The sequence below is a fragment of the Coccomyxa subellipsoidea genome (assembly GCF_000258705.1).
Source record: "Coccomyxa subellipsoidea C-169, whole genome shotgun sequence".
Taxonomy (NCBI): domain Eukaryota; kingdom Viridiplantae; phylum Chlorophyta; class Trebouxiophyceae; family Coccomyxaceae; genus Coccomyxa; species Coccomyxa subellipsoidea.
The window spans coordinates 1,105,920-1,127,287 of record NW_005178041.1 but is presented as its reverse complement, the minus strand read 5'-3'; the positions used below and the strand labels follow the sequence as shown (position 1 = coordinate 1,127,287).

The 21,368-nt window shown below is 53.5% G+C and overlaps 7 protein-coding genes across 7 annotated transcripts; 4 read left to right on the top strand and 3 right to left on the bottom strand.

Moving 5' to 3' along the window:
• Positions 1-145: 145 nt before the first annotated feature.
• COCSUDRAFT_46090 (hypothetical protein) lies at positions 146-2,537 on the top strand (the record flags this gene model as incomplete). The annotated part of the gene is made up of 8 exons (XM_005650932.1): positions 146-569; positions 692-834; positions 946-1,067; positions 1,189-1,296; positions 1,437-1,561; positions 1,761-2,016; positions 2,331-2,382; positions 2,431-2,537. Exons 1-8 carry the CDS (start codon positions 394-396, stop codon positions 2,535-2,537), a joined length of 1,089 nt encoding a protein of 362 aa, XP_005650989.1. The 5' UTR covers positions 146-393.
• Positions 2,538-3,061: 524 nt separating this feature from the next.
• COCSUDRAFT_32166 (hypothetical protein) lies at positions 3,062-4,609 on the bottom strand. The gene is made up of 3 exons (XM_005650931.1): positions 4,144-4,609; positions 3,677-3,955; positions 3,062-3,524 (listed from the first exon to the last, which is right to left on the bottom strand). The coding sequence occupies exons 1-3, from the start codon at positions 4,243-4,245 to the stop codon at positions 3,402-3,404; spliced, it is 504 nt and encodes a 167-aa protein (XP_005650988.1). The 5' UTR covers positions 4,246-4,609; the 3' UTR covers positions 3,062-3,401.
• A 194-nt stretch (positions 4,610-4,803) lies between these two features.
• COCSUDRAFT_21687 (mitochondrial carrier) lies at positions 4,804-7,181 on the top strand. Its single transcript, XM_005650930.1, has 8 exons — positions 4,804-4,938; positions 5,123-5,180; positions 5,294-5,382; positions 5,480-5,609; positions 5,750-5,892; positions 6,045-6,218; positions 6,344-6,514; positions 6,663-7,181. Exons 1-8 carry the CDS (start codon positions 4,918-4,920, stop codon positions 6,783-6,785), a joined length of 909 nt encoding a protein of 302 aa, XP_005650987.1. The 5' UTR covers positions 4,804-4,917; the 3' UTR covers positions 6,786-7,181.
• Positions 7,182-8,222: 1,041 nt separating this feature from the next.
• COCSUDRAFT_58980 (Fibrillarin) lies at positions 8,223-9,798 on the top strand (the record flags this gene model as incomplete). The annotated part of the gene is made up of 5 exons (XM_005650929.1): positions 8,223-8,325; positions 8,509-8,763; positions 9,068-9,184; positions 9,375-9,514; positions 9,679-9,798. 5 exons carry the CDS (start codon positions 8,223-8,225, stop codon positions 9,796-9,798), a joined length of 735 nt encoding a protein of 244 aa, XP_005650986.1.
• A 657-nt stretch (positions 9,799-10,455) lies between these two features.
• On the bottom strand, positions 10,456-11,878 carry COCSUDRAFT_64491 (hypothetical protein; the record flags this gene model as incomplete). Its single annotated transcript, XM_005650928.1, has 6 exons — positions 11,777-11,878; positions 11,455-11,613; positions 11,247-11,357; positions 11,028-11,117; positions 10,758-10,897; positions 10,456-10,628 (listed from the first exon to the last, which is right to left on the bottom strand). Exons 2-6 carry the CDS (start codon positions 11,457-11,459, stop codon positions 10,456-10,458), a joined length of 519 nt encoding a protein of 172 aa, XP_005650985.1. The 5' UTR covers positions 11,460-11,613; positions 11,777-11,878.
• Positions 11,879-12,107: 229 nt separating this feature from the next.
• Positions 12,108-17,338, top strand: COCSUDRAFT_46087 (hypothetical protein; the record flags this gene model as incomplete). The annotated part of the gene is made up of 15 exons (XM_005650927.1): positions 12,108-12,185; positions 12,547-12,635; positions 12,749-12,883; positions 13,091-13,139; positions 13,289-13,507; positions 13,619-13,806; positions 13,940-14,045; positions 14,419-14,648; positions 14,768-14,882; positions 15,044-15,196; positions 15,397-15,576; positions 15,737-15,964; positions 16,175-16,327; positions 16,483-16,663; positions 16,784-17,338. 15 exons carry the CDS (start codon positions 12,108-12,110, stop codon positions 17,059-17,061), a joined length of 2,382 nt encoding a protein of 793 aa, XP_005650984.1. The 3' UTR covers positions 17,062-17,338.
• A 198-nt stretch (positions 17,339-17,536) lies between these two features.
• Positions 17,537-21,330, bottom strand: COCSUDRAFT_58977 (hypothetical protein; the record flags this gene model as incomplete). Its single annotated transcript, XM_005650926.1, has 6 exons — positions 17,537-17,550; positions 17,848-19,023; positions 19,242-19,373; positions 19,501-20,627; positions 20,747-20,935; positions 21,269-21,330. The coding sequence occupies 6 exons, from the start codon at positions 21,328-21,330 to the stop codon at positions 17,537-17,539; spliced, it is 2,700 nt and encodes an 899-aa protein (XP_005650983.1).
• Positions 21,331-21,368: the final 38 nt, after the last annotated feature.

Below are 21,368 nucleotides of genomic sequence, written 5' to 3'. Positions count from 1 at the left end.
CAGAATTGGCAAAATTGAATGCAGTGAAGGAATGCAGGCCTTCACTATTACCCTCTGCAGACCAGGGCGTCATGATATCTGGAATCTGGACCTCAGAAGCTTTGAGAAATCTGCAATTGAGTTGGAGAGTTCAGGCGTTGAGAACATTCACACGCACTTATGGTAGAGCTTTCTACACATCCAGAAAGTGCGCATTGGTTTCTGCATGAACGTTGGATCTGCACTCAGGATCCAATGCGTGTGTGACATCGCCCGCTTGCAATTCTTTACTCCTCAATTCCTTCATTGCAGCGATCTTAGGAAATTTTAAAACTATTGCTGCAAATTCGTTTTGATCTGCAGCTTTCGGGGTTGCTGATGTCACAGAAAATGTAACACCTCAGTTTCGCGCTCATGAACTCCAATACTCAAATGTGTCAGGCCCACACATCTCTCGCGGCCTTGCCGCATAGAACAGCCCCAGTGGCTTCTTTGAACAATTCTCGGCCGATGTCATGGAGGCATCAGCATAACATGGGGATTGGAACAGTGTGGAAACCTAGGACCTTGACGACGACCGCTGGCGCTCGGTATGATCTTTACATTCTTAAGAAGACGCTGTTCGATATTTGCAATATCTCATACCTTGTGTACTGTAGCCGTGGCACTTTGGGATCAGGCATAGGGGTCACAAATTGCTGTTCCACTGCAGGAGTGTTTCTACAAATGCAGAGGTCAGGAGTTTGGAGCCCATCACGCCCCCCTACAGTGAGCAGGATGTAGACAGGGAGCTCTGGGATCTCCTGGATCTAGCCAACGACGATGAGTTGGAGGCCGTCCACGATATACTCTTCAGTGAGGCCCACTGGTCTGGAGTCCGAAGCCACTCCCGTTCCTTACTTTTAGTCAATATGGAAGCCACGTCATGCTTGTGCCTGCCTTTCTGATGGCTGTCTGCATGCTCAGGTGCAAGTCCTCTTAGTCCTCTCATCAAGTCCCTGGTGGCTGACAACGAGCCTGCGGCAATTGCAGCAAGGGGCCGAGCCTCCATCATGCATCGGATTGAGTCCCGCTTCCGCTTCCTGGCGGTGAGAACCCTTTCCTATACTGCACCCCCTTTTGCAGGTGTCATCTTGCAATGATCTATTCCAAAACAGGCTGTGACACGGCACATGGTATGGGCCTGACCCAACCAATCTGGTCGGACAGGCCAGCTCTGCGGCGGTGTTGCGAGGTTATCGGCCAAGCTACAGGGAGACCTTGCAGTACATTCGGGACCGGTTGGATGTGCGCTGCCCCAGTGGCCTGGCTACAGCGGTGTGCAGCTCTTATTGTCATGTATCTGAGTCTTTGACTGCCTCGTTTTTTCCTTCTGTGGTGTCAACATGAGGTGCTCACCGGTGCAGGCGTCCAGAGCAACGGTGTGTCAGTAAACTAATATGGGATGTCATGTGCAGGATTTGGAGACTGAAATATTCCTGCACATATTGCACCAGCACAGTGGGGCCATCACCGGCCTTGTGGAGGAGCAGGCATCGATGAGGGGCACCATTGCAGATGGTGATGGCATGGCATTTGTCAGGTGCTTCATTGCTGCCTTTCCTTGTACACATTTCACAGACAGGCATTCAGCAGTATCAGATATGGGCTGATTGCTGCTGAAATAGCACAGTTCTTTGTTTTGGTCTGGACAGACACCCACAGAACTTGAAATGACATGTCCGCTGCTGAAGAAGCACATGTCTTGGTGTCTGTCTGACGGCATGTGTGGGCTGTGACAGGAGGAGGACGTCGGCTGGTGCAGGACTGGTGAACAGGCTGATTGCACCGCTGAAGCTGGGAGGGGCAGAGCTGCTGCCGACGCTGGTCAAGCTGGGCAGCGCCGTCAGCCTGTCAGGCATGCGCAAGTCGGCGCTGCAGCAGCTGGGCAGGAATCTGCTGGTGCAGAGCGCGCGCTACGAGGCCGCGCTGAGCGCGCTTTGCCAGAGTGGCGCGCGCGGCGTGACTGCCTCCTTCGAGCGCCGCCTGGCTGTGCAGGTGTGGCTCACTAGTTGTAGTCTGAGAACATTCTTAACATTACACACTTTCCTGCTGGAGCAAGGTGCGTTTGGGGACAAGCTGCAGTAAAAACTCCCAAAATCCTACCCCTTGATGGACTCGCCAGATCCAGGCAAGACCTCTCAATTCTGAAAATATGATTGTCCCTATTGTGAATTCTCTCCCTGTCTCCTCTTGCACTGAAATTCTAGAGAGGAAAATTCATGCCAAGGAGTGGCATGGAGAATAGCAATAGCAGGGATTTTGCTCCTGCATGCAATGCTGGATTGGTGAAGTGCGGTGTGCTGTTGCAGGCGGCCTCAAATGGTGTGACAAGGGCGGCTGCTCGCTATGGGGCTGTGAATGGTGCGCTGGGAATGCTGGGGCCCCTGATGTGGGCCTGCTTGGGCGCAGATCTGGCACTGAAGGCCCTCGGCACTGACTACGGTCGCCTTGTGCGTGCAATCTTTGCACTGTGCCAAATAAGACTGCTACGTACTCAGGGATTTGTCAACCCTTAATGGCTTACTCATTCCATTTGTACACTTGTGAATATGTTCTCATAAGGCTCAAAGTGCGATGGCAATGTATAAAAAGGAGAGAGTACCTTGAAGTGTATGATGAGTTGAGCAGGAAGAAGTGCATGCTAATGGATGGAATCGAAGTGAGCCTCAATGAGGACATGTACATCATGAAGAGACAGCCATTTTGCAGCAATATTGCAGCTCAAAGTGCTGCCAGCGCCAGCGCCGTGTGTAACCACTGTGTGCAACTTTCAAAAATTGAGAAACCTTTTCTAGCTTGGTTCGTGTCCAACAATAATCTTCAGGCTTCAGACCGGCAGATTTCTGTTGCAGCCATGCCAAGTGGTACAGTTTGGTCAAAAAATGTTTTATGGTATCACTTAAACACGAGCACTGTGAAATCACAACTGTCTGAAGGATGTCCATGGTCTTTCAAGTATGTGCCCAAAAACTTAGTCAAATAATGGTTTATAACCATGCAAATGCTCTTCCTTGCACCATGCAAATATGTGGCCAATCCTGAATCATGATCTGATAGTCTTCCATTTCTCATGAGCCATCTGACTGTACGAAAGAAGAATGGCTAATACACGCAAAATTCAGAATATAAACCCTCAAGCTCTACAAATTTCATATTCTGTATTAATGATCTCGGAGATTCTGTAACTTTCCAAAAGGCAACAACAGCCTTGCTTGACTCTGGCAAAAAAAAGAATCTGCCCTCTCTTAATTGTGGCCAATGTGCCGTCAATGTTAGCCTTGTTTTCATCTCTCAACTCTGCTCCAATCCCATGGCTTCTGTCACAGAAATTTTGTGCCACTCGCACTATCAGTAATGTACATCTCTCTTCCACTTCAACATCAGGCTCGTGATCTCCTAGGCTCCGCTGCAGTAAGGAAAAGCATGATCAAGAATGCAGCCCCTGCTTCGATCTCGCTCAAAGTCTCCACCCCAGTCTCGATATCCAGAAGCGCCAAAGCTCCCTGCAATAGCACCTCAGCTCGATCCCTGGCTTTTGTTGTGCTTTGTGGTTGGTACCCAGATTCATTGCCATCTGATTGTCAGGGCAAGCAAACCCTCACAAAAATCAGTCAGTTTTCTGCTGAGAAGAGTCAGTAGCCAAAGTGAACTGCACCTTTCCAGTGACCACTTCCACAACAATGGTGGATGCCAGCGAGACGCAAGCCAGCCGTCGAACCCACACTTGTGCATCAGCCAGCCAATCGCCCATCTCCTTCTGCCTCCTCTGCGCGTCCTCAACCAGCTGCTTCCGCCGGGGATACAGCGCGGCGATGAGCAGACCCACCACCATCGCACCCAGCACAGGCTCGATCTCCCACAGTGGCACCCCCACGGCATGATCCAGGGCCTGCACTGCGCCCTTGCCTGTGATGCGCTCCCCCAGCAGCACAGCCTGCATTGTCAGACGCAAGAGCCTTAGTGGCCGGTCGTTGGACCGAGCAATGATGCGTTGGCAGAGCACAATGCTTGGTATGATCTGGTCCGAGGACACACGGCACACATTTTGCAGGCTGCTCCCCCTTTGCTCTGCAGGGCACCTTGGAGTGAATGGTCACTTGTAAAATAGGCAGAGGTGCTCACCCCAAGCACAAGGACGATCAGTCTGCCCACAAACCTCTCCTTGGCTTCCTCTTCCTCGACCTCTTCCCTTTCCCTTGACAGGAGAGGCTTTCCTTCCAGCATAGAGCGAGCCACGCTCTTCGCATTATGCTGCAGCTGATAATCATCTGTGCCACTTGCCTCTTCGGTGGTTGGTGTGTTCTCAGAAGCCTTTGTCACCAGCTTCGACAGCCTCACAGAGGGTCTGCACCAGCGTGAGAGGGGCTTCGACAGGACCTTGCTGCTGTCCTTGATACGAGAGATGGGGTGCCTAGGACATTGAATGGCTTGACAGATTGTACGATGCATGTCTGAGAGCAGATACCAAGGCAACGTCCTGTCACCTTCCCACCATCACATATCGACAGCTCTGCAGCACTTATTGGACGGATAAATCTCTCCAACGACCACTTGTCAGCGCCCCGTTGACATCCAAAGCAGAGACTGTATGGGACTGCCGCTGAAAGAGAATGAAAGGTAAAGATCTTCAGAAGAAATCTTGTCGAGCGAATCCGCAAATGCTCTTTTTTCACAAACGCCGTCGGCGATCGAACAAACACGATGGGCCATTCGTTTAAGGCGCTCGTTCTGACCGTCGATTCAGGATGAACATCGTCTTCTTTCTTTACTTGAAATCATTCAGTAAACTTTACTTGCTGCAGTCAATCTTTTCTTTTACGAACTCCTGAGAATTGATCTTTCTTTGAAAGTCCAGACGACAGCCACAGAGTTTCATTGAAAAAGTGGGGCCTTAAAATGGGCTCCGATGCTGTCGTCGTGAGTATTCCTTGTTACAATTAAATCTCAACGCTGTATTATAAGGCATTTCACGGGGGTGTGAGGATGACCTGGTCTCAATTACTTCCACCTTTTCTTGCTCCCATCACAGTATGTTGAAGCAAGACTTTCTCCAATTACTTATTTCTATAGAAGAGTGACACAAATGGGCACAATGCTGTAGGACTTCATCTCTGGTACGGTGGCAGGAGCTGCGCAGCTTGTTGTGGGGCACCCCTTTGGTGAGGCCTTGACTTCCCTTGTTGAGGACTGCACTTGACCATTTTCGTTGATGTCCTGAATCATATGAAATCACCCTGCTGACATGTGTGTGTGCCCTGTGCCTGGCTGATAGACACGATCAAAGTCAAACTTCAGAGTCAGCCAAAGCCAGCACTTGGGGAGTTGCCTCAATTTGCTGGCGCCTTCGATGCCACGAGGAAGGTGCTCCCTGAAGCTTATCTCTTGGCATCTGCATCGTCCTGATCATGCCGGCATATGCTCTTGCGAATGAATGAAACATATTTGTATGCCGCTGCAGACGCTTGCCTCTGATGGCATCAAAGGCCTCTTCAAGGGCATGGGAGCACCCTTGGCCACAGTCGCCCTTTTCAATGCTGTACTGTTTGCCACCCGAGGACAAATGGAGAAGCTGTTGGCTCACTCAGACGGTAATTGACATGTTCTTATGGCAAGTGACACACCTTTTTTGCGGGCTTCCTGTGACTGTTTGTGATCGCATATTGATCGGCACACCTGTGCCAGTGTCTCAGGCATACGCGGTGCACACTGACTCCTTTTGGGTCCGCAGGTTCTCCTTTGACAGTGGGAGATCAGTTCGTGGCTGGGATGGGGGCGGGAGTGGCTGTCAGCTTCCTGGCCTGCCCGACAGAGCTGCTGAAGTGCAGGTTACAGGCGCAGGGGGATGCAGCCAAGGCAGCAGAAGCAGCTGAGGTAAGCGAATACACCATCGTCAATGAAATGCCACAAGCTGTACACTCAGGCGCTCTTTTCACAGAATTTGCGCCCAGGAAGGCGCCGTATCTGCACAGCAGGGAGGCGCATTGAGTGCATGGAGATAGACACTTTACGTATGTGGTTTCCAGGTGACAAAAGTGCGGTATAGGGGCCCCTTTGATGTCTTGAAGCACGTGAGGGCGGAGAAGGGCACGCTGGGGCTGTTCAAAGGGTTCACCCCCACACTTGTGAGGGAGGTGACAGGCAACGCTGTCATGTTTGGAGTGTACGACTACCTCAAGCGGCAACTGGCAGCGGCACAGGTGCGCCAACCTCTCTGTCTACACCTCTGCCTCAGGCATTGCTCCTTGGCCAACATCCAAGACAGCTTTAAAATACAAGGAAAAGATGGTGCTGGACTATGGGTGATGGTAGTTACTATGTGCAGGGATTGAAGGACACAAAGGAGCTGGGAGTGGGGAGCCTGGTGTTGGCAGGCGGGCTGGGAGGGGCGGCATACTGGGGGCCAGTCTACCCTGCCGATGTCATAAAGAGCCGCATGCAGGTGGACGATCTGCGCAACCCCCAGTACAGGGGCATGCTGGACTGCTTCAGCAAAGTGCGCGCCCTGCCCATCTGACTTGCTCATGGTGCTCGGGTTGCCTTCCATTTGATGCCTTCCAAATGTCATTAAGATAAAGTACTTATGAGGCAGAGGCATGTATGCCAGGCAGAGGCTGAAGAATGGTGCTCTGTGACGCATGCAGACAGTCAAGGCCGAGGGGGTAGGCGGCCTGTACAGAGGATTCGGGCCGGCACTGGCGCGTAGCTTCCCGGCCAATGGAGCGTGCTTCCTGGTGTACGAACTGGTCAGCAGCTCTCTGAAGTGAGATGGTGGAGTTCCGTGGATTCACAGATTGGCAGGCGCTGCCGGCCACTGGCGAGCCAGTACAATAAAAGACAAAATGCAGGACACGTGCTTATCGGCACTGTGTATGGAAACCAACGGAATCGTTGCAAAGTCTAGACTATTCTTCACCTCACTTTACAATTTCTGTTTTGGGGTGCAGTCGTCATGATTGCAGCAACACGTCAAAAGTCTGAGTACTGCAATTGCTTGGTACAAAGTTGTTACAGCCAGTGGGGCTGTTGGTTATAAAATTTGGGCTCACTGAGAAAGTGATGCAAATATCAGCCTCAGGGTCACTGATGGCTTCTGGTCCCGATCCCATACCTGCACTGCAGCCACAGTTGCACTTTAATGAAGGTAAATGTATACAGCATGCACCGCTCATTCAGCTAATCAACCGTGTGACACTGTTCTCCTGGCAGGCTTTTCTTCTGTTTGGACTTTGCCAGTTGGCAGAGTGACTGCTTCCTACTGCTGCCCACTGTCATGTGCATGGATAACACATGGATGCATTGCATGGCATGCTGCGCCCGGCGGGGCCGCCGCCGTTTATGTGCCGCACGTGACGTCACCACCGTAGCCGGATGTCATGACGTCCTAGGACCATAGGATGGCCCACCCCGTGATGGGCCGGGCCCATCACGGGATGATCACCTAGGCACGGTGCCACGTGGCCACTGTGCGCTGGCACTGCCAGTGTGACAAACACTCATTTCCTGGTCGACGTCAGCAGGCCAATGAAGCTCAGGTACCCTTCTTTGGGGCATACATGACAGCGGATCATGTTGCCTCCCACAAAACACACACGTTTTGGGCCTGACTTGTGTTCATTTCATAATTTTCAGATGAGCCTAATTTAGTACCCTTGCAACATCCACCACATCTCCCTTGCAGATGCCAAATTAGCCTACGGCTGACGGCTGACTTTCGGAGTCTCGCTCTTCGAGACAAAGTGAACTTGACGACTAGGCGTGCGGAGAGAGCGTGTGTCTCAACGATTTGTTCTACTGCTGATCGATCAAAAGTTGAAGATCTGAACCAGGGTTGGGCGGAATGGCGTTTGGGGAAGGTGGAAGAGGTGGTTTCAGAGGTGGTGGTGGTGGCAGAGGCGGAGGTACGTCTCCATCTCGTGAAGATGACTTACAAACACTGCCCATAGAAGCTTCAATCTTCTAAATCTCTCTGCGCGCCACTATTGCAGATTGGTTGAATCTGTATTAAGTTGCGATCTGACACTTTCTGAACATCATCTGTACTTGCAGGACGCGGCAGAGGCGGTGGCGGTGGCAGATTTGATGGCGGCGGCAGAGGAGGCAGAGGAGGAGGCAGAGGTGGTGGCAGGGGCTTTGGTGCCCGAGGAGGGGGAGTGATGAAGAGGGGAGGGCGTGGTGGTGGCCGCGGAGGTGGCAGGGGTGGCATGAAGGGCGGAGCCAAGGTGGTCATCGAGCAGCACAGGCACGAGGGAGTCTTCATTGCCAGGGGCAAGGAGGATGCCCTGGTCACAAAGAACATGGTGCCAGGTGACTGCCTCTCCCTGCCTTGCACAGCAGTTCTGAAAGTGCAATGTGGCATACTTCTTGACAGGATTTTTCCTGAATACTTCTGCTCAGTGGGGGGGATTTACACTGCAGTGGGTGTCGCTGGTTTATATGTGTCTGCTGCCGGCCTTTGAAGGTTGCTCACAAACTTGTACCGTGCTGCAGGTGAGAGCGTGTATGGCGAGAAGAGGATAAGCGTGGAGGGCCCCAATGAGGGAGAGAAGATAGAGTACAGGGTGTGGAACCCCTTCCGCTCCAAGCTGGCGGCTTCAGTGCTGGCAGGCGTGGACAACATTCACATCAAGCCCGGCTCCAGGGTGCTCTACCTGGGCGCAGCCTCCGGCACTTCAGTGTCCCATGTCTCAGACATCGTGGGCCCTGAGGGCGTCGTCTACGCAGTGGAGTTCTCACATCGCAGCGGTAAGAACAACTTGCTAACCTGGCCCTCACTAATAGTACGCCCAACTCCATAAATATGCTTGTCAAGGTGTGTCAGCGGCTTTGTAGCCTGCCCAAACCAAACTGAGCAGGCAAACGCAAGACAATGCAGAACTGCAGATGCTGAAGACTTAATGTTCTAAGTGGCAAGCAGTTGTTCTTTCCAACAGCTGTCTTGCCTTAAATGAGACATGAGGCAGGATGAGTGGGGAGGCTGTTGTGAAGATGCAAAGGCTGTCGTGAAGATGCAGCGCTTTCTAGAGGTTGATTAAATGGCGTGGTGCAGGGCGTGACCTGGTGAACATGGCCAAGAAGCGGCCAAACGTGATCCCCATCATTGAGGATGCGCGCCACCCGCAGAAGTACCGCATGCTCGTGCCCATGGTGGACACCATCTTTGCAGGTGCCTTTCTATCTTCGCTGGTTTGACCATCAACAGCAGACACAACAGTAACTTGCAGGCGATCGTGGATCGGCATACTTTTGCAGGCATGCATCGCTAGAAAATATGAGTGTTGATTGCTCTTTGGACTGTGCTTGTTGTCAGCATGCAGCCTTCACCCTGGCTGACAAGCGTTCATGTGCATGTGCAGATGTGGCGCAGCCAGACCAGGCCCGTATTGTGGGCATCAACGCGCAGTACTTCCTGAAAAACAGCGGCAACTTTGTCATCTCCATCAAGGCCTCCTGCATTGACTCCACAGCCCCGCCCGAGGCTGTCTTCGCCCGCGAGGTGTGCAGTCACATCAATCTGAATCCACAATGCATTCCACTGCTTGACATTGAATTATCTGGGTATTTCAGAGTGTGTACCCCAGCTAAAGACTAATACTGATCTCTTCAAGTAGCGTTTCATTGAAGTCCTGTGGGTTAAATGTGTTCTTGTGGCTGGTACAGGTGAAGAAGCTGCAGGAGCAGGTGCTCAAGCCCAGGGAACAGGTCACGCTCGAGCCGTATGAGCGCGATCACGCAATGGTGGTTGGCGTGTACAGGCCTGCTCCCAAGAAGAAGCAGTGATCCAACCTAACAGTCTCATCGGGTCAGGGCGGGTCTGTGAGAACGAAGGCTGCATGTGCACAAATAATCAGCTGAGAAATGGGTCAAGAGACATGCATCAATATTGTTGCGGTGTGGGGTGGCCAAGGAGGTCATCATGCAATAGCTATAGTAGACTGGGCGGACACTTTGCAACGTTGATCCAGCACTGCTGTGTAGTCACGCTTCCTGGGACAATCGTGCCAGTGGCAACTCTAGTGCCAAAATACAAGCCTGCAGAGATGTGCCCAAGCATGCCTTGGTGGGTGATCGCGGGGGCATCATGACGTTGTATGTTTCCTAGACATTATGGCAGAGTGCCAGGCGTTCCTTCGGTGTCGATGTGTACTTGGGCTCCCCTAGCTTGAGCGCAGAGATGAGGTCCACATTCCTAGTGTTTTACTATTTTTAGGTTGTTATCTTATGCCAGCTGGAGCTCTGGCAAAGGTTAGAACATTTTGTAAAAAGGAAGTTGCTTGCAATTGATGTAAAATCTATTTCCGCTCTCTTTGGGGCCGGATTTTGCAGATTGATGATTTCTTGGGATGTGAGCTATGCTGTGCGACATCAATCAGCCGTTGAATCACTCCAGCCTTGAAGGATTCAATGCAAAGCAGAATTCTTTCTCATAAACAGCTTCTACATGGCCACAGCTGTTGCATCAGCTTCCAAAACCGGCGGCTTGATGTCTGTGAGCGTTATGGCAGAGTATGGCGCCAGATGGTAGCAGAGCTGCACAGCACAAGCCGCCGGTAATCTGTTGGCCTTGAGTGCTTGTGGCAGCACTGACAGTATGAAGTCCGGGCCGGTGCCTGCATAAGCGCACACAGTAGCTGCAGCTATTGCTCTGCATGTCATCATATACAGAAGGAATTTGAGCACTGCAGGTGTGTGAGGAAGCAGGAGTGGTGGGACGTAAAGTGGGAGGCAGTGCTGGTCACCTCGGATCATGAGGACCAAAGGCAACCAGCGCTGCATCAGGTGCATGCTCTGGGGGGCATCTGCTGCAGGGTCTGCAACAAGTAGATGACAGCTGCGCTTTGCACCGCCAGGAAATCGAGAAGCAAATGCAAGATTCTCCCTGCACACACGCAAATGTGAGCAACTATGGCAGCAGAAGCAGGATAGGAAAGGTGAAGGCAAGGACGTCTGCCAAACTTGCTTGTGTGCTGCCGTACAGCGATTTTGCAAATTTGTGTGGAAGACCTCACGATGCATAGGCAGTGGCTTCGTGCAGGAATGATAGAGTCTTCACAAGCACCGCATCCCTGTGTCGCTTCTCGCCAGCATGTTCAGCGCCCCTTTACAGCATCAGAATTTAGTGCTTGGTTCCGGGCATGGTTTAGTGCATCTAGGAAGCAAGATGCACATTGCAGAGGAACAGATTTTGACAAAGAGGACATTCGGGAGTCCACACGATGCTTGCCTACCTTGCATCAACAAAGCTGCTCAGATCATCGATTATGATGGCTTCTGGAAGCTCATCTAACAGGTGTAGGCTTGCTGCAATTTTCTGCAGATCTGCAGCAGTAGACAAGTACCTACGGGCATGCATGCATGCAGAACACTTGATCACGCATCCTCACATGAGCGCAAGCAGCTGATGCAGAGAGTAGCACAGCTCCAGAGGTTTTGTACCTCATGTATATTCTCGAGAATGCGCCATCATGGCCATCAACTCCTGGTGGAAGGAGTGGTGGCACTTGTTCAATTTTTGCTCGCTGACAAATGAAGAGCACTGACTTTCCCCTCGAAGCGACACGGTAGGCGTAGTGCAGCAATATGGATGTTTTGCCACTGCAATAACACCACACAAAGATGAGTGAAAGTCAGTCCGATGTCATGGTGAGGATCCAGATGCACTTTAAAGGTTGACGTACGCATCGCGTCTCTCACGGGAGTTGTGAAAGAATCTTCAGGAACCCATTCTCACATGGAGCACAAACGGCAGGACACTCACCAGCGGCCAGGTCCGGTGATCAAGCAGTGTTGTAAAATTTCTGGGAAGCTGGGAAACTGATGTACGTTTGTTGCGTTTGCACTACCAGAGAATAAGTCTTGCAGATCAAACATACGGGACTTTTAGATGAAAATAGAAAGTATGCTGATCGAGCTTGAAGGTCCAAGGACATGCATGTCCCTGCTTAGTCATCATCATGGTCACGACTGCAACCTCTCTCTGCACTTCAAGGAAAGAATATTGGCGAGCGTCCCTCAAGACATTGGAAGGAGATTTCAGAAAACATTGTGGAAGCATGGCATCACCGGTGGAAGGTGGCGCTGGAAAAGAGATGGGCGAAGACAACATGGAGGATGAGAACAGCAGCGAGGAGAGCAGTGACTCTGACGACAGTGACTTTGAAGTCGACGTGAGTGTAGAAGATATGGCAAGCATCACAAAATTGGAGACAGACCTTGCAGCAAATCCAAACCTCTACGATGTCCACCTGCAGGTATTGATCAAGTTTTACATAGTCTTCCACGCTTACTCCACTTGATCACTATCGCAAACAACCACTACATATATGGCAGATCCTTAATAAGATTCTAGTGCTGAGGCATGCTCGAAGACTGTAACTAAGAGGCTCCATCGTTTGCCTGCAGTACATCACAGTACTGCGCAAGTGCAGAATGCGAGAGCGCTTGAAAGGAGCTCGACGGGATATGCAAGAGCGCTTCCCGTTGAGCGAAGGACTCTGGCTAGAATGGCTACAAGATGAGTGCGCAGAGAAGAGGGTGGATGAGGCCCTCATCAAAGAGCTTTACGAACTAGCAGTGAAGGATTACCTGTCAATCCAACTCTGGACGAACTATGTGAGGTCAGTACTATATGCAAATATTTTACCTGACGGAGTGACTGAAGCATGGAAGTGTAGGACAGTAGATGGCATCACTGCAAGGAAACTTGACTCAGGAAAAGCGTTTTTCACAGGTTTGTGAGTGAGCAAGTGGTCATGTCAGACCACAGCAAAGAGAGCCTGGAGGCCTTCAGAGATGTGGGCGAGCGCGCTCTGACAGCTGGAGGCATTCACCTGGCAGAAGGTTCAGCTCTGTGGAACGCGTACAGGTGACAATCGCATCACCTCCGGGAATATAAATGTTAAAGCAGACTGAAGAGATGTAAATCTTATGTGATGCTAAGTATTGGAAAGGACCAATCTCTGGTGCTCCTGCATGCTGACCATGTGCTCAGTGGGTGGTCGGTCTCCCTGCATGTGACACTGTCAAGGAGTCAGTTAAAATCGTGTCATGCTTATGGGGCAGCCGCTTGCAGGGGGTTTGAGGAACAGCTGGCAGCAGAAGGGGTCGATGGGGAGAAGCAGGTGCAGAGAGTGAGGTCTCTCTTTCACCGACAGCTACAGGTACATGACTTGTGTTTTCTTATCATGCTAATCACTGTTGTTGAATTCTTCAGGGTCCCATGTCCTACATGGTATGCAGCCTGCAAGCTATAACATTTGGTGTGTATCAGGTGCCGCTCTTTGGCAACAGCGAGGCCCTCGCAGCATATCAGGACTGGGAGGACAAGCACCAGAACAGTCAGGGAATGCCTGCCCATGTCGAGAAGGGTTATGAGAAGGCACAGGCGGCAGTGAAGCTGCGACAGGCGCATGAGGAAGCTGTTGCACCAGGGAAAGAAGCCGATACTGAGCTGCTGGCTGCCTACATGGCCTACATCAATCTGGAGGAGGTTAGCAACCCCCCCTCTTCTGCTTTATATCACTCAGAGCATGGCAAAATGTCCACTTGGTGCAAACACGTCTCAGCAGATGTGTGAAATGTGCGCCCATGCCAAATTCAGGCTCAAGGTGACCCAGGCCGTGTCACCGTCCTGTATGAGCGGGCCATTGCGGTCTTCCCTGTCACTCACTACCTCTGGCTGCAATTCGCCCGCTACCTGGAGACACACATCAAAATCCCCAGTGTTGTGAGGAGCGTGTACGAGCGTGCTGTGCGCAACTGTCCCTGGATTGGTTCCCTTTGGGCCAGGTAATCTCTCTAAACGCCTAGTGATCAATCACTAGGGACAAATTATGAGCATGTGTATGTTTGCATGGTGCTCAGGACTCTACTTTCGTGCTTCAGATTGTGGCGTGCAAGCATGGGGTTCCTGATGGTGCAGGGGCCTGAGAGCTCTGGAGAGGGGTGTGGCGCCTGATGAGGAGCATGCGGCATTCCATGCAAAGGCGCTGCAGGCCGGCCTGCAGTCTCCAGGAGACTACCTTGAGGTGCGCCCTGCAACAATTCAGGGAGCTATGATCCATTCCTTGATGGCAGCAGGTGATTAAGCACTTTGTTCAATGTGCAACCCAATCTCATCAACGACTTGTGAGAGCTCACTCTCAGACTTCCTACCAATTGTTGCAGATGTGTACTCCCTTGCAAGCTGGCACATGCACTTTACTTTCTTAGTCTGCACAGCAGACAGATCTTGTGTCATGGGAGTGCTCATCGCAATGGTTCCATCTGTGCAGAGAAAGGTGCTATGCATGCACTGCAGGAAAGGCGCACGCATCTGTTATGCCTGTGTGGTTGTGGCCGACGTTGCCACAGAGTTGCACTGTTCAGCCATTATCTTACGTGTTGCTATTGAACTTGCAGGTGCAGCTTGCTCGCATCGACTGCTTGCGCAGAAAGGGGCAGGAAGCATATGGGAAGACCAGAGAGGCTTTCCAAGCTGCGCAAGAGCTGCTCGGCGTCTACTTTCCAGACTGGATGGACCGCACCCTTCAGCTGACCTCGTACAGAGCAGACACTGCACTGAGGCTTGGACGGGGCATTGAAGAGGCTAGAGATGTCTGGAATGCAGCCCTGAAAAGCCCAGCTGGCAGGTATTGCAATACACCTGCGTCCCTAACCGCGAGAAGGCACACAATCCCAAAAGGAAATTTCATCTATGATGCCTTGCGATGAAGGACTCTTTTAAAGCGTCCATGCTGGTTTGTAACAGGTATGTGGAGACGTGGGTGGCTTTCATCGCTGCAGAGACGGCAGAGCAAAACATTCCTCAGGCACGCGCCCTTTACAAGCGCGCCAGCAGCCGCAAACTGGAGGAAGGTGGACAGGTACCGACCTCTCATCTCCTGTACCAGATATGCTGTCACATGCATGACAAGTCTGCCTTTGTCTTCGACTGGCAGAGGCCATCATACATGCAGGGGGTGGTGGCTCTGCACTGTTTCTTTTTGGAGTCATGCATGATTGAATGGTTTTCTGTTCGATGCAGGCTGTCCTATGTGATGCGTGGGTGCGCTTTGAGAGGGAGCATGGCAGTGCTGATGAGCAGCTGCAGGTAGAGCTCAAGGTAGAGCCCATCGTTGCAGCAGCGGCCGCCGCCGCTGCGGCCGCAGCCGACGAGCAAGCCGCTGCAGCTGCTCAGGTTACCTTCTTTCACCTTTCGTTCATTGTCTCTCATGCACTGCGCACTGCAAACTGTGCCTGTATTGCACAGAATTCCACGTAGGATATGAACTCGGCTAAACTACAGGCACGAGTCAGCCTCCCAGATAACTGGCCCCACACTTGAAGGTTATTATAATTGAAGAGCATCTCATTGAGCGCTGTGGGGGCTCTTGATAGACGCAGGCGGCCGCACAGAAGGCGCCCCAGCTGACACCAGAGGAGATGAAGAAGCTGCGCCAGGAGCGCGACCCCAACTTCAGGAAGGCTCAGGTGGCCAAGGCAGAGGCCGATACGACGGCGATGCCTCCGCCCCCCAGCCGCATGCCGCCCAAGCGCAAGAAGGGCCTTGGCTACCAGGTGATCATGCTGAGATTGAGTGCTGCATTCATACTGCAAACCTCTGATCTGTGCACCTTGCTGCTGTCTTGCCCCAAAGGATCTTGCTGTTTGTCATGGAATCTCTGGGGAAGGCATACATTCCTTAGGCAGAGAAGTAACCATGTCCTGCTGTGTACAGGAACCGCGGGAGGCGAAGCGGCACAGGGGGGATGAGGCAGCTGCAGATGCTGCAGCTTCCACTTCGTCTGGACCTGAAGAGCAGGCAGCATCTGGCGCAGCCATGGGCGATGGGCCAGCCGTCCCGATGGAGGCCACCTTTGCCTCTGCCGGCGCCCAGGATGTCAATGCCATCAATGAGACTGGTGACACCTTGGCTGAAACCTCAGCGCCACCTCAGCAACCCCAGGTGCTTTTGCCATTGCCCCTGTGTCATTTGCTGCCTGGGATGGAATTGGCAATGGTCTTCCTGGGTTGCTTAAGGGCCACATGCCTATCGTACATTCCTGGATATCCGCAATGCCGACTTCTTCCTTCATGCCTTTGGTTGTTGAGATTAATTTGCCCTTTGTACAGCGTTCACTTAGGTTTTCTGACAGAGTAATGATGGTGGTGTCAGGCGAATGGTGGGGAGGGGCCTTCTGGCAGGCCCAGTGCAGCCGAGCGGCAATTCTACAGGGACAACTGCACAGCCTTCCTGAAGAACCTGCCCTTCAAGACGGAGAAGGAGGAGCTGGAGAAGTTCTTTGAAGAGTGTGGGGGTGCCAAGGAAGTCCGCCTCCTGAAGGGTCCAGATGGGCGCGCCAAGGTTGAAACCACTACAGCTGAACCCTTGCTGATGCTCCCTTGCATCCTTTCATTGGTTAGAGGATAGTTCTAAACGATGCTGTGCATGGCGGTGTCCTCACATATTAACTCATGCTGCAGGGCTTGGCGTACGTGGACTTCCCTGACAAAGCCACGCTGGAGAAGGCGGTGGCGAAGAACGGTGCAGACTTCCAGGGGCGTCCCCTGTCCATTGAGGTGTCGCGGCCACCGCCTCCGGACAAGGCCCCCCGCGGTGGCGGCGGGGGGCGTGGCTTCCGCGGCGGCCGCGGACCCCCGCGAGGTAGGACTTACTTTTGTTTGTCCCTCCATAGATTATCACTGTCTTTTTGAACAAGGGCTTCAATGTCAGGCTCATTCCTTCTTGTGGGAGGTCATTTATTGATGAGCTGGATGCGTGCAGGTGGACATGGGGGCCGCGGTGAGGGGGGCCAGGGCAGGGGTGACGGTGCGTATGGAGGATGGCGCGGTGGCCGGGGGGACAGGGGTGGCCGCGGTGGTCGTGGCCGGGGGGACCGGGAGGACTTGAATGTGGGAAAGCTGCCGGACCACCATGCAAAGCACCTGGACCTGTCAGGGCAAGATGCGCAGGGGTTCGGGCAGGGTCGGCCAGATGCGGGCAGCGGCGCAGCGCCCAAGTCAAATGCAGACTTCCGCTCAATGTTCCTGAAGAAGCAGTAGTATAGTCTGTATTGAGCAATAAGTTTGGCATTTGGGAAGAACTTGTCTAAAACGCTATTTTGTGGGCATCCTACCCTGTTCCTTGTGTATATGCTGCCTGTCGCACTGCAGAACACACCACTTTTGCTGGATTTTTCGATGCACCATACACTGAGTGTCGAGTCCAAATCCTTTAATAGCTACTGTGTCATCATAAGGCAATGAGAAGAGTATATATCATGAAGATACATTTTACAGAAAAGTGATAGATGAGCACTTCAAGTCTGTTTTGATCGCGCGCTCACGAAGGTCTGCCAATGTCGTGTTTCCTTTTGTCTGGTCAAGTTCTGCCACGTCATCATGTTTGCACTGTGACAGCTCCCTGTCAACATACTCAACACAGGCGTTCAACTCGGCACACAGCACTTCAATTGCTCCTAAAAGTGCAGCAACTTCATCTGTTCCGCTCCACATGCGTTGTAGCTTCACTCCTGATTCAGCCAGAGCCGTCTGCATGCATCGCTCCATCAGATGGCATGTGCTGGCATTTGCTGACTGCACAATGACTTCTGCATGTCGGCTGCCATGGAACATCAAGTTTACAGTACTGTCGTCCACTGCTGAGAGGCGTGCTCCATGACCTGTGTCATGTATCATTCCTCATGATCTGAGTACATGGAAATAATATCCCATCAAAAAGTAAACGAATTACTTTACCCCATAGAGTAACCTCAGCATCCAATGCAACCTGAGCAAACCAGCAATCACCCATCATATTAGCAGGGCCTGCGGGGAAGAGGCACTCACTCGTGATCCACTCTGTTCGTAGCCCGAGAGCATCCTCCAAAATCTTCGGCACATCCCCAACGCTGCCCTGGTCTGCTTCCAGGCAGAGGCGCGCTTCTGACAGGTGCTGACTAGGCATTTCTGGGCCGCGTGCAGCTGATGCCTGCTGATAAACCTGCCAAGGCTGCTCCTGCTGTCGGGCATCACTCTGTGCGTCTCCTGTGGCTGCTCTAGGTTGCTGATGCATCATGGGCGCTGTGCTGCCTGCGGCTGCGTTCTCAGGCTCAAAGTTGTCAGGCACAGCACCTCCGTCACCCGCTTCTGCTCCCAGCCTTGGCTCAGGCGCTGCTGAAGCGCCCAGAGAAGCAGCTGAGCTTGTCCGCGCTTGACGGCGCAGCATCTCTGGCCAATCAAGTGTCAAGGACCCTAGGTGCTGCATGTGCTGGCCTGTCTGCACAGCTGTCACACCCTGCCCTGAGCCTGACCTGCCTGCAGCTGCCTGCGCATGACTGTCAGCTGATCGGCCCGCCCGCATGAACACTACAGCTATTATGTCTAAGGAGGCCCTGCTGGACGCTGACACCAGCCCCTGGATGTCCACGCGAGAGCACAGACGATAAGAGCCGCCCCTGCTTCCGCGCTGTCTCTGAGGGTCCCAGCCTTGCGAGGAGATTGGCTGCTGGGTTGCATCCTGTGGCGGCTGCATTGCCGCTATGACGGGTCCGTCCGCAAAGGAGGCCAGGAGCTGTGCGCTGCGCAAGTCGAGGGTGCCAGATCTGTCCCATACCCGAGCGTGCACAACACAACATTCGCCTTCCAAAGCTGCGCTCAGCTCTTCACACACAAGCGCTGGCGCAGCGGTCGTGCCGTCAACTGCTGATGCGGGCTTGAAGGATCCATGAGAGGGCTGCTGATCGCCCCTGCTGGGATGCTGCTCATTGCCGCCAGCAGATCGGCCAGCCGCGCCTGCTGTCTGTGGCGCGGGCTGCTGCAGAGTGCTGCGCGCAGGCCGGAAGGTGCGGGCGCAGTGGTTGTGCAGCAGCTGCAGCGAGCTGCAAATGAGGGCGGCCTTACGAGCGGCCAGCTGCTCCGCGTCCTGCACCGCGCGGCAGCCATCCTCCAGCCGCCGTCGCAGCGCGCCCAGCACAGCACGCATGCCCTCCGCCGCCTTTGCCTCCTCCTTGCCGGGCGCTCCAACTGCCACCGACATCAATTCATATGAGGAATGCATTACTCCCAGCGTCCAACGCGCTTCCAAACGCGTCCTAACAGCCTGCAGTCGCCTATTGATGGCAGCAACTTACGATTGTGGGTGTGCATCCATTCTTTGGCAAGCAAAGGCAGCAATGTGCATGGGATGCATGTGCACTAGCATGACAAGAGCGCTTAAGGCAGGACAAGGTCTCATGCCGCACCTGCACGGGGCAGCATGAGGGCGTGTTTTCTCATGCCCTCCACGATGTCTGGCGATTTAGCAGCAGCACCCGCGTCAAGGAACGCTGCAGCAGACTTGCGCGCCTGTCCCGGCGCCAGCCAGCCCGCCTGCCCTGCGCGAGTTGAGAGCCGTCAGTCCCCAGCAATGCCACAGAAAGGTGCATGGCAGTAATGAGATCCATGTATCAAGCCCGTGGAAGTGTGCCTCATGGGTGGTGACATTGGTGCATGAAGTTGCACCATTGATGAAGATGCCAAGGCCGCTTGGATCGGCCGCCAGGGCAGAGATGCCCATCAGCTGAGGCCCTTGCTGCAGCAGGGGCCAGTCCATGCAGCACATGGCCCGATCCCTGTCTGCGCACATCGCCACGAGCTGACCGGCCTTTCCATCTGGCACAAATGCCAGCTGGGCTGCAACATGCGGCAGCCCGGCCCTTGCCAGCAGCCTGCAGGAGGGCTCCTGCCCCTGTGCCGAGGCTGGCGCCGGCCACTGCATGCGCTCTGCCAGGGAACCTCTCAGGACCATCCGCTCAGCGCCACTGCTCTTTGTGCTGGCATCTGGCTGCGCCTTTAGGAGTTCAGGAAGGGCGCGCAGCAAAGCCTTCAGATGGTGCTGACCGGAAGGAGCTTCAAACACCAGCAGCTCTCCTGCGTCGGTCGCAAGTGCGAATCGCGGCGCGGGCGTTCTGATGCCAGCTGCCAGTGCAGCGGAGGCTTCCTGGGGCACCTGGCAGACGGCTGAGAGCCGCCCTGAAGCTGACTGAGCCACCTGCTCTGCTCTCCAGCCGAGCTGTGGAGTGTACTGGAGCTCCAACACCGCATGTCCCTCTTCCTCAACGCCACAGCTGCAGCCCATGAGGACGCACACATGCGGCTGTGTGCCCCCTGACATGGCCTCCCACAGCAGGGAGCGCTGCTTACAGTCTCCTGGCAGCGGCAGCTCATGCACCTGCCAGCTGACGTCCTGCGATTGTAGCTCCCCCGCGATCATGGAAGCCTGTGCTGAAGTTGCGCGGCAAGAGGCCTCCTCTGGGTCTCTGAAGCCCACCAGGAGCGATTGCTGCCCTTGCTGAATAACTATCATGGGCCCGTCTGCAATGCGGCATGAGTGCAAGGAGGCGTTTGCCGGGCCCGGCAATTGGAAGCTGACTACTGATTGAGCTTCCTGCCTGGCACTGTCGATTGCGCTGAGCTGGACTGTGTTCCCTGACTGGTGAAGGACAAAGGGCCTGACGAGGCCGCAGCTGCTGTCCAGCACAGAGGCTCCTGCCAATGCGCGGCTTTTGGAGGCATGGCCAAAATGTGCTGACGTCAGCAGCACTGGCGGATGCTCCCCCACAAACGCCAGCTCACCCGCTGGCTTCCCCCTGCGCATGCCATGCAGATGTTCACAGCCGCGCAGCTGCATGCATGGCATGTTTACTGCAAGATGGGGCCTCAATCAGCAGGAGAAGTCTTCTCACAGATGGACATGAGTCTTCCCTACCTGAGGCTGAAGGCTGCTGCCTGAAGCGATGAAGGCTCTTCCCTGCACACCTCCCAGACCTGACCGTGCCCACCAAACACAACACCTTCTCCAGCCAGATCCTCCGCATCTCCAATGCTGCGCCTTGGAAGCTCCTGCTGCAGTTCTGTGAGGTCATCATCGTCGCTGACAGACGCAAGGGGCGCCTGGCTGGCATCACCAGGTCCTGCCTGCTGAAGGGCAACCTGTGCTGCGCTGGAGACTTCACTGATAAATGCTGTCGCCCAAGCCGCGGATAAGGATGGCGCCTTCAGGACTTTTGGAGCTGTTGGACGCCTGAGTGCATCCAAAAATGCTTACATTATTATAATTTAGTCTCTTTACCTTTCGGGCATCAGATCAGACCTGTCCCCATATATGTGAAAGCAGGGCATGCATCCAGTGACCTTTGGTCGGGTAAGAAAGTGCTTTTCATTTTCATACACAAAATTTAAGTTGCCCAATGTTGTATCCTTTAGATATGTTCCCAAGTTGAACCCCCACCTCGATACACCTGCACCGTGATCCTCTGCCTTCCGTTTCCCTCTTTCGTCCTTCTTCTCCATGATGATAAGATCTCGATTGATTGCATTGATGGGTGTTG

What these genes read in the sequence shown, in the direction of transcription:
- COCSUDRAFT_32166 (XM_005650931.1), bottom strand. Translation starts at nt 4,245, where the DNA reads ATGCTGGAAGGAAAGCCTCTCCTGTCAAGGGAAAGGGAAGAGGTCGAG. An exon ending in TGATCGTCCTTGTGCTTGGG is followed by an intron (nt 3,956 to 4,143) that starts GTGAGCACCTCT and finishes CTGACAATGCAG; the next exon opens with GCTGTGCTGCTGGGGGAGCG. An exon ending in TGGAAGTGGTCACTGGAAAG is followed by an intron (nt 3,525 to 3,676) that starts GTGCAGTTCACT and finishes GTGCTATTGCAG; the next exon opens with GGAGCTTTGGCGCTTCTGGA.
- COCSUDRAFT_21687 (XM_005650930.1), top strand. Translation starts at nt 4,918, where the DNA reads ATGGGCTCCGATGCTGTCGTC. An exon ending in AGGCAGCAGAAGCAGCTGAG is followed by an intron (nt 5,893 to 6,044) that starts GTAAGCGAATAC and finishes TGTGGTTTCCAG; the next exon opens with GTGACAAAAGTGCGGTATAG. An exon ending in GGCAACTGGCAGCGGCACAG is followed by an intron (nt 6,219 to 6,343) that starts GTGCGCCAACCT and finishes TACTATGTGCAG; the next exon opens with GGATTGAAGGACACAAAGGA.